Below are 16,120 nucleotides of genomic sequence, written 5' to 3'. Positions count from 1 at the left end.
TATTAATCTTGACATTTCGACTTTTTCTCAAAATTTTGACTTTTTCTCGACATTTCGACTTTTTTCTCGAAGTGCATAATGAAAAAAAAAATCTTCCCCCAGTTATAACTAATATAAAAACATGCAGCATGTGTTTCCTTCATTCTAAGGCTTATACAAGACTTTTCATTTTTTGCGGCTCCAGAAATATTTGTTTTTTTGTGTTTTTGGTCCAATATGGCTCTTTCAACATTTTGGGTTGCCGACCCCTGGTATAGATCTATCAGAATTCAAAAATGATTTGTACATGTCCACATTTCTTGTGCTATCTGTTCTTTCAGTGTTCAAGTTTTAAAGATACTAATCTGTGATTTCTTCATTCAGATCCAAGAGAAAGGTTCTGGGCCGCAAAGATTCGGGAGACCTAAATGCGAAGTCTCGTCTAGGCCCTCCAGCACCAGTGACCCCAAACAATGTCTCCACCGGCACGGGCACCGGCACCGTCCCCGGCACCGGCGCCATCCCTCCAGCTCCTCCTCTTAACTTCCCAGCTACCTTAGCTAACGCCGTTGGGTCACAAAGAGCTCCTGTGCCGATCTACCGCAGCGCTAAGAAGTCTAGCACGTCCAACGAGGAGTTCAAACTGCTGTTGCTGAAGAAAGGGAGCAGGTCCGACTCCAGCTACCGCATGTCTGCGACAGAGATTCTAAAGAGCCCGATCACTCCTAAAATGCCAGGGGACTCCCTTCAGGAAGGGCCCAATAAACAGGCTGAGGACCCGCCCTCTTTGCTTCATGAGCCCCCCATTGCTGGCTTGGACCAAATCCAGATACCAGGCCTTTTTCCAAGGGCCAACTCTGAGAGCTTCACCCCAAAAACCCTTTCCATGTCAGCTGCATCTCGACAGGGACGTTCTCGGATCCCCCCAGTTGCCAACAGCAGTCGCTACAGTACACGCAGTCGCCTCTACACAGCCCCCATGCAAGCCATTTCTGAGGGGGAGACAGAAAACTCAGATGGGAGCCCCCATGATGACAGGTCGTCTTAGAACCACCTTATCAGAGATGTTGTATATTCTTAGCTTAGTCTTATATTTCAAAAGGCCTCTTCTCCCTTTCCAATCTGCGTAATCAAAACACTTGGAGCAGTTCTTGCAAAGTAAAAGCCTGATTGCTGCTGAAATGCACCCATTTACAGATCCAAGGGTGAGACTGTTATGACATACTGAATTAAAAAGATTATGATCATGAAAACGTTGGTGATATACCTAATTCCTATATTATCTGAGGGATAGCTCTCTCCTTTATAAGTGCAAGACCTGTTCTGGGTTAATGATCTCAAAAAAAAAGAAAAGAAAAGTCCCAAATGTTTTTAAAATTATAAGAAAAGATATGATGTGGACTACAGACAACGTGTGTGTGTGTGTGTGTGCATGAAGAAGCACACGCAACATCCGCTGATATTTCTACTTCTTGTGTTTTGAGTTGTGTGGAAGCGTGTGTGTCACTTGTAGACTGGTTTCTTATTCAAACTAAAAATTCTTAACATTTAATACTATTTTAACTTATGGTGCCCAAAGGATCAGCATAACTTCCCGGAGTCCACACTCAATATTTCTGCCAACGAGCAAGGTTTCCTTCAATGCGGAAGTTACTAACTAAACAACAGTTCAACTCAGCACCAACTTATCTCTTATATTTCCATCTGAAGACCTGGTCGAGAGAGTCCGTTAGACAGAACCAACCTCCTACTTGTCCACAAAAATGATTTCCAAAAAAATTCAAAAAAATAATAACATGATGCATGTATTTTTGTAAAATTGCGCCTCAGAACATGATGACAAGGTTTCACCATGTTGCATGACCTATGTGGAAACATCCCCTGGATTCTGGTTTCTATCACCATTCATGTGGTTCTTTTGTATTGTATTGAAAATTAATCTTTCACTGCTAAACATTAGAGTGAGATGTGCCGGCGATCTAAATTGATCTTTTTGGGATTTGAGTTTCTAATAAGAGGGAGCAAGGGCTTGCACCTATTTGTCTAAGATACAGGTTCATTTTAGACAATCGCACAGTGGCCTTTCTCTAACAGAGGTGGTTGTAAGCAGGGCGTTTGTAAGTCCCTCGACATGTAAATGGAGTAGTCGCACGTTCCACCAGAATTCATTCGTACATGTATTCAAACCCAACCTGGAAATCAGTCGCTCAGACTGACTTAAAGCTTTTCAAGCTGGTGGCCAATGTTGCCGCTCCGATTTGAGGCAGAAAAGGCACATTTCACAGCAGATACCATTGAGAGCAGACGTTGAAAATGCTTTAGAAGGTCTTCAATCGGCTTGACTAGTGGTCAATTTGGAAAGGTTTCACAGAACCAACCTCTCTTTTGCACTTAATAATTATTCAAGAATATTCCTTGAAAAGAAGATATATCGTAGAATGAAATGCATACATATATTTGTACTGAATATAAAAGTCATATCTATATAAAAATGACGAGCATACATTTTATGGGGAATCAATCCGAGTGTAGCAAAGAAGAACAGGTCTCACTGACAACATTACACGAGGGGTTCTTAGCAGTGTACTGTTCTCTTCTCCTTGTTGCCTATCCTTCATTTGCACTGACCCAGTAGCATTAGACAGGTGAAAGCTCAAAGCAGTGGATGGTGTAGACCACGTTCAATAACCCTTCAAACCTCATATCTCACGAAACCTAAGGGACAGAGGAGACAAGAGGATGAAAGGACTACTTAAAAGTCAGCAATTTACCTACATTATTGCTGCAGCTTTTCCCATCCAACCTCCGGCTTTAAGTAATCCGTAAAATCTCTCTCATCCATCCAATAAATGTCACACATGTAAGGTATCATATGTGTTGCAGAAGGACACTATTATCGGTAAAAAGCTTGATCTCTCACCTGCCTACCACAGCAAACACAACACATATACTTCTTATGTTTAGAGACCGTAGTTCAATTGAAACCATTCACTGTATTCTGTGAATACCTCAGCAAGAATATTACTGTTTTATTGTAAATGATAGATAGATAGATAGATAGATAGATAGATAGATAGATAGATAGATAGATAGATAGATAGATAGATAGATAGATAGATAGATAGATAGATAGAACACAACTGTTTGATACTCAGCGAATCTCAATTGCAGAACTGACACTGTGTAAGATGGAGAGTAAAAAGCTGTGAACTGACTAGAATTTTACATTCATCATATTTCTGAAGCGCACTTGTTCCTGTCCATTGTTTTGTTGTGTTTTCTATCGCATGCAATAATCAAAGGGAGAAAAAAAAAGAAAAGAAAAAAGGAAACCACTAAATCATTATTTTTATCTGCGGGATGTATCCATGAGGAAAAGATTTTGTATTTTTTCTCTTCAAATGTCAAGTTCAATAGTGTGTTCTATAGATGTACAAACTGTCTGGCTAATTCTGTTCTGTATAGTCGTGATCACAAACAGGGGTTTATCTTGTACTGTATATTTACTCACTGGACAATCATGCGTTTAAAGAGACTGTAAAGAAAATGTTATAGAAGCTGTCAGGAGGGAGAGTCTGACCACTTGTCGTGCTGGGTCCTAGTCGTGCTGGAGTTCTGGAAATGGAAAAAAATATGTTCCGCGACAAACTGCTAATTGTGTTAAAAGTTAATATCTTGGCAAGTCACTTTGAATAAAATGTACAAATTAAAAAAGAAAGAAAAAGATTACTCTAATGGAAAAAAGACATGTATTCATGAATACAGAAGCTTCTTTGATCTGATCAAAAAAATCATTGTCTACTTTTGACTCATAGCTGAATATTTTTATTCCCATAAAATATTATTACTGAATATAATAAATTATTTAGAAAAAATAATCCAAATTATATGACCATTCATTTCGTGTGATTTTTCCGTACTGTACCTGATACTATTAAGGTATTTCAAGACTGTTTCCTTTGTTTGTAAAAGCAGTGAATGGAGGATTTATTGACACAATTTGGTTAGAAATACCGACTATGAGGCTGCCGTGCAGACCTAAAACCTAAGACCTGAGCAGCTTGGGAATACAACAACGCAAGAATCAGTAACTTTTATAGACTTTATTCCCAACCTGTGTGCAATGTCTGCGTGCAGTTTGCCTGACGAGGAATTATGACAACAACCACTTGATATTTTTATTCAGAGGTGTACAGTATGGAATGTCACTAAATAATTTTTAAAATATGTGACAGAGCAGAAAAAATGTGGACACTAAAAAAATGTAACTATTTAAAAATAGTTCCATGTTTAAAACTAGCTAGGACTTAACAGATTTGAATCACTTTTGTATTTTTGTATAAATCTGTAAATAAGTTTTTGAAGGAAAAAAATGTTGCAAATTCTTTCTTTTGTAAAACAAATCAATAAAAGATTAAAAACAAAAATGTTTTTTTTTTTTCTTAAGTTTACATAATTATTTCTGAGCCTTTGTATATTTTTGGGGCATTGCAACACCTTCTTGTATTTATTCATTAATTTTGGGGGAAGCAGCGTTACAACATTGTGAAAATCTCCATTATTCTCTATCTAATTCATTTTAACAGCTCATCAGGCTGCTTAATGACTGTGCATAGAAAAAGGCCAATAAATGTGATTGCAATGAAATTAAAAGCCTTTGTGTGAACATTCATTTTCGTCCTGTCAAAACAAAACCTTTCCACTAGATGGCAGTGTTTCATTCAGAAGCGTTTTCTCTTTTTTTAATAGATTAAACAATACACAACTGGAAGGGTCTTTATATAACTACATCATATACTTTAATATGAAAAAAAAAACACCTCCTCCTCCATTACAATGTCATTTAAAACCATAAACTGTCCAAAATAAAGTTAGTTTCAAGTTGCGTGTCTGATGGTTTCCCAATCAAATTCCAGTCACGCTAACCCAGGGGTTCCCAACCTTTTTTGTGCCAAGGACCAGCAGAAGTATAAACAAAAAGCTCAGGGACCGGTTGACAATTTATGTCAATTTTAATAAACATTTCAGAAAAAAACAATGCATTTTAAGATGCAGGCTATCATCAGCGACGTTAGCTGATGTTGTGGCCTTTAAAACTTGTTTCTGCAAATCTAACTCACGTTTTTTCCTTTAGAAAAAATCCACTGGTTTGTCTTTGAGAGAAGGATGTTTTGTATTTAAGTGTCTTTGGAGCTTGGATGGCTTCATTGCTTCGTTGGCGAGCGTTTCTCCACATAAAATACATAGTGTGTTTGGCGTCTCCAAATCGCCCGTTGCAACAAATCCATATTTTATATACATAATGTCGTACTTGCGATTAAAGCTTTTGCTTTTCTTTTTGGTAGGATTTTCCACTTGTTCATCACTATTTCTTTTACTCGAACAACCAGTAAAGAAACGGCTCATGGAGGTTTGCTGAGGTCCGCTCATCTCTGCAGCTGACTGAACCTAACCTAATTATATGACAAAAAAATGCAAAAATTGTTTTCTTAAATTTAGTATGAGGTTGCTTTATTATATGGCAAACAACAATTTTCACCTGTTTCAAGTAAATTTTCACTTGAAATAAGTAGAAAAATCTGCCAGTGGGACAAGATTTTTTTGCTTGTAATGAGAAGACAAATCTTGTCCCACTAGCAGATTTTCCTACTTATTTCAAGTGAAAATTTACTTGAAACAGGTGAAAATTGTCAAATAAGTTATTTTTCTGGTGTTATTTTTCTGGTGAAGGCTCTAAATGTTGAAATAGCAGTAAAACCACATTCATTGATGAAATGACATAAGGGATGGAAAGGGGGGATGGCAGTTTTACAGGGGGGGTGATTTGGACCATTTTTATTTCAGGGGGGGATGATTTGGACCGTTTTTATTTCAGGGGGGATGATTTGGACCGTTTTTATTTCAGGGGGGATGATTTGGACCGTTTTTATTTCAGGGGGGATGCCACCCCCCCTCATCCCCCCACAACTCCAGTACTGTTTGTTGCTAGGCGACCGAAAAAAGTTTTTCCGATCTGGCACCCTTTTCCCACTGGTTTGGACATACAGTATAGCTACAGCTCAATTTGCAAAATGTATCTGTCCCTGCTTCAAAGAAAAGCCCTGGCTTTAGTTCTTCTGAGGAGGAGACGAGCAGCAGCAGCAAGGATTCCCCCAAATCCTGTCTTCTCATGAGGATTTCATGGACCCTCCATGAAAACCTCATGAGAAGACAGGATTTGGGGGAATCCAGGCTCGTTGGAGCTACAGCTCCATGATGACCAGGTCTACTTCAGATTGAACAGGGAGCAGTTTGACAGCCTGTTGGGGAGTGGGTCCTCAGCAGGAAGACAACCATCTTCTCTCCTATTGGTTGCACCGAGATGCCCTCACAGTGAAATTAAAAAATGTTCAATTCAGGCGCAGGCAGGTGAAACGCCCGTGGCAGGTGGCCTCTCCCGCGCCGCCAAGCTCGCCAGCAGAGCGCGCTGCTCTTGCGCTGCGGTAGCACATACACAATGAATGGGAAAGCCGGCGGCGGTCGCCGCTTTGCGCCCTCCTGAAAGGGGCTTAATACTGTTGGCCCCTGAAGGTTACATTTGGCCCCATAATGGCCCCTGTTTCAGAAAAATCCTAGAACCGCCAGTGCCAAGTTTTGTTACCCGCAGCTGCGCTGAGACGCAAAAAAAAAAAGCTGCGCTGAGAGAGACCCTGTCCTGCAGCGCGGCTCTCGGCAGAGATTGTATGAGGTGAAGTGAAGTGAGATGCCTCACTCCATTGGGAAAAAAACGTCTGGTGACAATTGCCGACAATTTTGATTATCGATTTTTGTCGACAACGTCAACGAATCGTTGCAGCCCTAATTATGATCGGAACACAAGCCATTCCACGGCCCGGTAGTAACGCCTCTACGGACCGGTACCGGTCCGGGGACCGGGGGTTGGGAATCACGGCGCTAACCAAGGCCTAACTCGTCTCCACAGAAAGTGAAGTGGAGTAATGCGAGGCCACAGAGACGATGCTGAGGTCAGGACGATCCTCCAAAGTTTAAGAGGACGAGGAGAAAAGAGAAAAGGGGACAGAAGCTCTTTAACAACAAAAAAGAATATCCAAAGCCGCTTGAATTACGATTTTGAAAAAAATTAATTCACCCAAAACCATGAAAGAAAATGTGTTCTGGTCTTATGAGACAAAGGTCGAGCTTTATTGTCCCTGATTCTAAAAGCTATGTTTGACACAAAGCCAGTGCCGAGAATCATCCGGGATGAACTACAGCAAAGCATGGCAGGGGTAGCATTATGGGCTGCTTCTCTCTAGTGGGGTCAGGGACACTTGTCACATCTGATGTGAAAAACAGCCCACGATACCGAGGAAGTTTGGCGCAAAAACCTTTGTCCTCTTGCAAAGTATTGAAAATGAAGAGAAATTTCACATTTCCAACGCATCAGTGACCGAAAGCGTACATTAAATCTGCCAAGATGATTATCAAATTAAAACCTCAAACATAACATCAGTCTGTAATTCAGTTTTAGGCAACCTGAGTCTGAAAATGTGTCATGCAGTGTATAGAGGGGGTTTCCCATCAACAAGGTCAGTCCATCATTTCTTTTGCCTGATGTTCCTGGACAAGATACTGAACCCTACAATGCAAAATAATCATGATAATAATAATTCATTATGATAATAGTAGTAATCACAGACCCAGCCTCCCTCTCTTTACTCCCACTACACATCATAGCATTCATTGGTCTTCAGAAACCTGTAACTATTTCATAAAATGCACACCCCTTGGAGAAAAAGCTGCCCCTGTTCAACCAGCTGTTACAATTTGGTTTCAAATACTTGTTGAAAAGGGAGCTGTAATCATTTCTGGTATTTTTTTGTGTCAACTTTAGAAGAGATCAGAAAGATTACTGCAAGATCCACACTGCAGAGGCCACTGATCTCATTTTTGAGCTCTCATTACGCTAAATTTCTGATTTATCTTCAAAGAATGCCGATGATCTCATTCAAGTTACTTTGAGACAAACTAAAAAAGCAGCACATGTCCAGAAGATCAAATTTGACGCGGTTCCATTTCAGACTGCATCACGCTTTCCTTTGGCAGAACGTGATTTTGATCTTGAACCATTAGTTTTTATTAAATTCACTCGCCCCGAGCCTCATGACTGAGAGCTGTTCACAGGCTTCTTAATTATCCATTCATGTTTAAAGTCCTAATCTGTCTCTCAAACAGAGGTAGTCAGCATGTGGTTTTACTCCGGTTAAATATCTGTATTATTCTGCAATATTCCTAAAGAATCAGAGGGAGTCGTTAGCTGTTTGAACTTGCTGGTTTCTTGGACAATGACAGTTATTGAAGTGTCACATACCCTAAAAAGGAGATCTTTTGACCCTTTGGTGTCTCTTTCTCAGACAAAAAGGGAGCAAACAAAAAAAGAGAGAATAGATTTTTTAACAAAAATTTATATTTTTCTATTTTTCTTATCCAGGCTTTGAAAAATAAAGCAAGATTCAATTCATCAGGCTGGCTAATAACCATCAGCAATACGTGATGATGGATTATAAGGACACTTAATTAGTTATTGTCCTAAGATAATGTAAAACACACCAAGGTGATGTAAAACAAATGTTTATTTGTGTGAATGCATAGCAAACATATTTTACAAACATCTTTTGCTGAACTTATAGTAAAAACTTGGACACATTAAAATGCTACAGACCAATAGATGACAAGGCATTAAAAATATACATAGTAGGTTATTGTGCAGTCCTTCTATGCTGTAGTAATGAACACAAACAGCTAGGATGTAAAACATTTTCTAATAAGAAACAACCCTCACTAAAAACCTGAGTTTCACATTAAAGCAAGATGGTTTCAAGGATCAACTTGTTACCACTACAGGAGAGCAACAGTGTGAAATGCAGCTACAAGAGACATAATTTGGTTTGAAAATGATTCTGAAATGTTCAGAAAATGACTATTTCTGCCATCAAAAACAGACAAACATTTTGAAATGTGAATAATCACTCAGACACAGTATTGTCCTTCAGTTATTGATGGTGCGCACAAAAACTATTTCAGGCAGAAAAAAATGATTACACTTACGCTTGATACAGGTTAATACTTTTTCTTTAACAGTACAAAAAAAGATATCAAAACCAACCTTTTAGCTTAACTTTATACAAAACCATTTCTCACAGGAAGGAGCTTTTCCTGTACAGCACTCAAACCTGACTGTTGTCACTTTTGTCTCATGTTAAAACACTTAAAAGTGTTGTGGTCACCGTACCTGTAGGTTTCGTGTATGATGGTGTGTATTTGATAGTGTGGCTCTAAAAGTATAACACAGTCCTGTTGCCACATCCGTGTGCAAGCTGAAACCGGCAAGCAAGAATGTCGGCCAGAATGCAAACAGGCACAAATGATAATTATTCAGTAGCCGGTACTCTGCTTCAAGACGTTTTCTTCTAAAACAAGTTTTCCATCATTTAATTGGAATGCCCACTTTCCTACGGTTATTATGTAATATCTGTCAGTTATAATAGTAGGGACCAGAATTATTCATACGACGATTGACTTCAGCAAACAAGACTGGGTGGAGGTCCAAAGATGTTGGAACAAAACCCATAAACACTTTAAATTCACATAATTTGGGAGAGCTTTTTTTCTTTTTTCTTTTTAACGAATATAGTCTGCTTTCACTGGCATGGATGAAATAAATCTGTCTGTAACAAAGGCAGTCACTCAGAACTTTTCTTATTGCATTGGTGGAATGATGCAGCGACACATTCACGCCCATACCTGAACCAACCTTCCCAGCATTCAGTCTGCCCAACCTCAGTTTTTGAAGAAGAGAAATAAATGTTTTAACAGCCAGTCATTTGAAAACATAAAAAGGAGACGTGTGTGTCCCTGGGAGTGTGTGTAAAAGTGGCAATGCAGAGTTAGACTGAAAAGGACTGATTCATTACGGCATCCAGATATTCACAATAAGGCAAAAAAAAAGGAAGGAAACAAATAACATTCACACTAAGTCTGTGATTTTTGATCATAATTGTTGCTACACACATTTACTGTAAATAGATATCTGCTTTGAAGTTCAAAACAGAAAACTGTGTCCATGGCAGTTGCTAGCATTTTTGAAAAGGTGAGGTTGAAAAAGAAAATTTCAGTTGTTTTTTTTAATTTTCAAATTGTTCTTCATATGAATTTTCTCTCTTGAAACATCAAAATTCTGATTTGAATTGCCATGAATGGAAGTCAGAGGAGTACGCTGGAGTCTTTATTTTTCCAGTCTCGGCTCAAAAAGGATTTAAAAATTGACCATTGTCCTTTTACTAAAACTTCATTCTCACAAAAAAGTACGGGAGAACATGACGTTAGTGTCCACAGTGGATTTGAGCTGCACTGCATCCCTGCCGAATGATGCGTGTCTGGTAGAGTTGCCAGTGAGACGGGTGCTGTCGTCCCCGACTATTTGGACTGTTTCAGCTTCTCGATGTGATGACACAGCTTGAGTGCTGGGCCCAGTTTTAGTCCCATGTACTTCATAATAACATCACTGCGCAGCAACATCAGCGCCTTGCCGTCAATTTCCTGCAGGGAAGTGGGAAGCAAACAGCCGGTATCAGTGCCGCGCCAAACAGGAAAACTATAGGGAAACTCATATATTTTAAACACTTACGTGTTTCCTGAACAGATCAACGTGTGGCCCCAGAGTGTGAGGATCAGCCTCCTGGACAAACCGTATGACGTCTTCAACAGACCACGAAGAGGCACCGTTTCCTGAACTCTCTTTGTCTTGTTTCATATGATCTGGGCCAGTTGTTGAGCTAGCTGCTGTTCAATGTAAAGGCAAGAAAGAAAAAAAAAAAACAATTAGTTCCCAGAACCTTTGTTGAACAGCATACATTCATAAGCGAATGTTTGGAAAAAAATCCCATTTCAAATTCAAATATCAATGATTTGAAGCAAATTTTGAACGTTATAGTCGAGTAAAACATGAGGTCAGTGTGTTCCTATGGCTGTTTGTGCATTTTAAACCTCACCCTCCACTCGTCTGTGTGTGCTCATAGGGCCGAGTTCAGCAGGGTTGGAGCTGACGCGACGAAGGGGTGACGGCGTTTGCGTGTGTCCAGGGTAGTACGGTCGCTCCCTCTTTGTTGCTCTGTAGTCTAACGTGTTGTTAAGAGGGTGGGAATCCTTTGAGGAGTCATCATTGGACAGGCCGTTCTCAGTGATAGACGATGGTTCTGTTTCAAGAAGAAAAAAAACAGAACAGACTTACATCACACGCTGAAAGACATTTAAAAGGGGTATGCCATTATAAATCCCTCCATCATTTTTATTTTCTTCTTAAGAACATATATCTAATTGTCTGGAGTAACTACCAGATCAAAAAATCTGACGTCATATTCCTGCCACTTTGGTGCTGCCGATGTCTAGAAAGATGCAATTCAGTCAAGCCGTTGTAATTTACGGGATACTGTGACATCACAGACCCAGACCAGTCGAACTATCCAGCTTCTGATGTTTATCTTCGACTTTCACGTCACACTGCATTTGCTGCCCTTCAAACGTGTATAGCACAAAGCTGTAACAATCATTTCAAAAGAAAGGGAGGGGCCACTTAGAGTGGAGTGGCTGCAATGCAAAAACAGCCCCTCTAGTCTGGTACTCGGAAATCTAGTCAAAAAGGTCTTATTTAAAAAAAAAGATATCTCAATAAGGTAGGAGAATATTTCTTGACAATAATTTTTAAAACTAGCAAAACAGAGAATTGTCTTCACACTTCCTTGAAACAAAATCTTTTAAATGTTCTTAGAAATTAGTTTTTGTAGTGTGCCTCCATGCCCTGAAACTGTTGGCAACAGAGCGTTGAAAAGATTCATCTGTATCTCTGTGATTTGAGCAAACCAAGTCACAGACGACAATACGACCTCAGGAACTGATAAAAAGAAAAAGAGGAAAGAAAAAGGGTGTAATATGCACCCTTTAACAAGATCCATATGTGTTTCCACTAAAAATAGTTTTGCTCTGTCAACGTTATTGTTGATTCTTGCTATTTCTTCATCAGCTCCTACCAGGTATTGCCATGTTCAAATGTATTTGCAATCACCTTTCACCTTTTTGCTACACTGTTTTGTAATGTGATTTCACTTTATTTGTTTAATAGTGTACATTGGAAGTATTTTTTGGCGGGAGAGGGGGCAGGACACATCTAGTTATAGTGTGTAGTGTTCATTCAATGTCAGTTTTGCAAACTGGACAAATGCACAAAAACAGGAAAATTCTACACAAAGCAAGTGAGTTAAATAGAAAGTAACGGTTCATAGTGAGCTAAAGCCTTTAATCTTCCTTTGTTTAACCCTTTAATGCCATATGATGCCATATGACATGAAAAAATTACTTTAGTTTTATTTGAACCGTTGTATATGTAATGAAAAACACTTCTAATTTTGTATTTAACAATTTTTTAATAATTAATTTTCCTATGACTCTGAATGCATTATGTAAGTTTATGTCATTGTTATTTAGTCATTTATGTTTTTTATAATTTTTTGGTGCGTATATAACCGTTTCTTCCCCCCCCTTTTGATTATAGGGGTGCTTCAGAGTTCTCAGAAATTCATGAATCAAATATGTTCCCTCTGGCCTTACAGGGTTGAGACTGTAGTTCTCACGTCCTCTAACTTAATACTGCGTATGTCCCCACCTGACTTTGCTCTGTTGTAGAAGCGTGTGTTGTTGCTGTAGGGGTTAAAAGGCTGCGAGCTGAACAGAGTGTCGCTCTCCAGATGTTGGCACATGTTCTCCAAGAACCTCAGCACAGACGACGCGCTGGAGGCCGAGGGCAGCTTCACGTAGCGGATACCATGCTCCGACCGGACTGAGGAGAGAGCAGTTCAGTGTTTACATATGACACGCACGCACGCACGCGCGCGCGCACACACACACACACACACACACACACACACACACACACACACACACACACACACACACACACACACACACACACACACACACACACACACACACACACACACACACACACACACACACACACACACACACACACACACACACACACACACACACACTAACTATATGAATTCACAATTGAAAGAGCAGATGGTTCAGGTTGGCTCCCATTTTTTTAATAAAAACCTTATTTTCCATCCATTCCCACCCAGCTCTCCACCCTCCCTCCCAAGCCAAGCCCGCACAAATCCACAAATTAAAACCCCTCTCCCCGCCCAGCGTCCCCCGTGGCCTTTCCAATCCGGTCCCCCGAGGGAAACACAATCCCAAAATTCCAAACCAGGTTAGACGCACATGTCACTTTTGATTAGAGACACAGTTTTCACATCAGCTGCTGCCACAGGCGCCATCTTTTATCCCCTGCGTCTCATGTTTTTTTGACCAGCACACATGCTCAACAGCCAGTTCCACCTGGTTGATTGCCTATCCCGGACATACAGAGGTTTAAATTAGAGAGCGGTTGGCGATTCTTTTGTGAGAAGGGATTTTGAATTTTTAATACAGTTAATATTTGGAGAAATGAGCTTGCTCTTATCTTATTCTTGATAAAAATTTGATGTTTACATGACAAATAGGAAGTGACAATCAAGAATTTTCTCATAACATCAAGAGTGGGACCCTGTCTGTGTTGTACTACATTTACTTTGACTTTTTCTTCATTGCACAGTATGAATGCGACATTTAATTGTTTGTGTTAGTTTCATATTATTTATTAGCATGGCTATACATCACTTTCTGCATTTCAGACTTGCAATAAAAGTCCAAACTTCTACCACTTGATAATGATGCCATTCTTCCTCACAACACTGTCAAGCCTGGAATTATTTCTGCCAGGAAAGATGCCAAGCTCTGAGGCATTTCAGGTCTTATTTTATCTCATTCTTGCCATTGTTATGCAAGAGTATGGTATCATCGTTATTACATGTATTGTTTCAAAATTCTCAACACATCCTATTCTGTGCACGGATCAGGGCCGCCAAGCCACTACCCTAACCCTCCTCTTCCTCAGTCAGGTCTTTGTGATGTGTGTAGAACGTGGACATCCCTGGAGAAGACGTCATCTTGAAGGCAGCAATCTAAATGTCGCTATGAAATCTCAATGTACTGTGCTGTTTGGGCTTGTTGCACACAGGTCTGAAAGAGCAGAGCAAACAGTGTCCAATTCATCCAAATTAATAATAAACACAAAAAACTAAATTGTAGGATATGTGATGGTCCACACCAGGTGCCTCTGAGCCCAGAGACAATGAAGCTGCATCTGGACAAAGTTAAGTATTAAGTGGCATTTTCGAGTGGGGCTCTAGATTTTCATGCTTGACAAAGCTTAACCGAAGTAATCCCTCACGCATGTTGTCATATCAAGCATTGCTGAATTTTGGTTTTTGATATAGTGCCATCTGAGATCAAGTGTCCAGTGGAGTCGTGCTCTTGTCTGCTCTGCAATTCTCGTAATCATTTAATAATATTATGTGCTGCAGAAAGAAGATTATGCAATGCCCTTCCAGTCTCTCCTCAAGGAACATCTTTTTGTCTCTTTCATTTCTTTGAAACACCAAGTTTCAGATATAAAATGTCGTAATGAGTATAAAAAACATGTGAAATGAAATGGATGAGTAAAAGTCAATCTTTGGTTAATAATGTCTGCAAGTAACTAGAGTGGGACATGTCTGTTAATTATCAGGGATACATTAATTGTTTTACAGAGTCACACAAAACTAAGGCTTTAAAGTTTATTTATTTATTCTTTGTTGAATCATAGGGAACATTATGCAGTATGTGGTATTGACATCATTTACCTCTGATGACCTCTCCTCCTGTGTGAGACTGGCTCTGCAGAAAGGACAGCAGCACCGAGGGCTTGTACGTACAGTCCACGCAGGCCTGCACGGCCTGCTGCAGCACGGCGTTGACGGGAGCAGGACCGAAGTGGTCCGGCAGCTGCTGCACCAGTTTCCGGTCGAGATGTGGACCGTAGTTACCGTGCTTGTTAACATAGACACACACTGAGACGACACAAAAACGGGGACATATCAGAAAGCAAAGAAAGGGTAAACTTTTGATGTTTAGTCAAGCTGGGGTTTAATACTTTACCAAAAAAATGATAAATCCCATCCTCTTTTCAAAAAAGATTCTCATCCCTTACTTTTTTACCCACTTTGTGTTGTATTTTTAAAGTTAAAGTTCTCCATTCGTTTGATTGCTAATGTAAATAATAATAAAACACTGATACCATGGAACCATGATATTTTTGTATTTGAACATTACACAATGATATTATTTTGACCTCATGTAATCAAATTAAAATCATCCAACATAATCTGTTACCTTTGCTGACAATCTTTATTATGTCACATGAACATGACATTCATATTACACTACATCAATTAATTTTCTGGTACTCTCATGTTACATAATTATTTGCAAAAAAAACTCACCAATCAAAGCAAAACGTACATCATATAAATAAAAAAAAGTTGTTTGTGGAGAATGAGTGTGCTCCCCTGAAACCTTATTATATTTTCCGTACATGTAAATGTTACCAATAGCTCATTTTGGTTCGATGACGCATGGTTCAACATGTCTCCCACTTACACGCCAGTCAACATTTTCGCAAATGTGCAAGATTGAGGAGAGCAAAATACCTCTGAATAGAGTGGATCATTGATCATCTTATGTATTATATTCAGGCATTAAAACCAGATTTGTTACTCACCTGTGCAAACTACATTTGAGCTGTTGCTAAGGTGATTGTCCACTGAGACGTGGCCGGTGCTGAGTCTGGTCTCTGGAGGTGGTGTTGTTGTGACGGGTGACGCCCCCAGGGACTGCCCTACCCGAGGCTTCTTCTGGAGCCAAGAACAAACAAACCCCTTCCATTAACTCACCATCTGAAATGGCTGGTAATGATTTATTAATGGTAAGCTAACTGTGCTACACATGAATGCCTCTGTTGTAGAAAAAAAAATAAACTAAAGCTGTTGTCTTCAGTACATTTATTATTGTGGATATGCTTCTTTCCTCAAACTGTCCACCTCTATCTTTGATTCCTCATCACTAAAATAATTTCTGTCACGACACGTGAAACACAGGGCATACAGGACAGCGCAGGGTCACC

General features: G+C 39.7%; 2 protein-coding genes across 8 annotated transcripts in view; one reads left to right on the top strand and one right to left on the bottom strand.

Annotated features, from left to right (window-relative positions):
- nhsb (Nance-Horan syndrome b (congenital cataracts and dental anomalies)) overlaps positions 1-4,582 on the top strand; it is a 70,446-nt gene extending 65,864 nt beyond the window's left edge. For all 5 annotated transcript variants that reach the window (XM_061740736.1, XM_061740722.1, XM_061740718.1 and 2 more), the window contains one exon: positions 364-4,582. In XM_061740736.1, the coding sequence (XP_061596720.1) occupies positions 364-1,027 (664 nt within the window). In that variant the 3' untranslated portion in view covers positions 1,028-4,582. The remainder of the gene's footprint in view (positions 1-363) is intronic.
- Positions 4,583-8,570: 3,988 nt separating this feature from the next.
- The window catches only part of scml2 (Scm polycomb group protein like 2), a 28,260-nt gene continuing 20,710 nt past the window's right edge, over positions 8,571-16,120 (bottom strand). The window contains exons 8-13 of one of the 3 annotated variants that reach the window (XM_061740699.1): positions 15,719-15,851; positions 14,802-15,008; positions 12,677-12,850; positions 11,010-11,213; positions 10,646-10,800; positions 8,571-10,557 (exon numbers count right to left, since the gene is read on the bottom strand). In XM_061740699.1, coding sequence (XP_061596683.1) covers positions 10,435-10,557; positions 10,646-10,800; positions 11,010-11,213; positions 12,677-12,850; positions 14,802-15,008; positions 15,719-15,851 — 996 coding nt within the window. In that variant the 3' untranslated portion in view covers positions 8,571-10,434. The remainder of the gene's footprint in view (positions 10,558-10,645; positions 10,801-11,009; positions 11,214-12,676; positions 12,851-14,801; positions 15,009-15,718; positions 15,852-16,120) is intronic. The other 2 variants (XM_061740681.1, XM_061740691.1) reach the window with 2 other exon arrangements.

This window comes from Cololabis saira, chromosome 2 (genome assembly GCF_033807715.1).
Source record: "Cololabis saira isolate AMF1-May2022 chromosome 2, fColSai1.1, whole genome shotgun sequence".
Lineage (NCBI taxonomy): Eukaryota > Metazoa > Chordata > Actinopteri > Beloniformes > Belonidae > Cololabis > Cololabis saira.
Note: the sequence above shows the minus strand (reverse complement) of the source record. Positions and strands in the feature narration are given on the sequence as shown.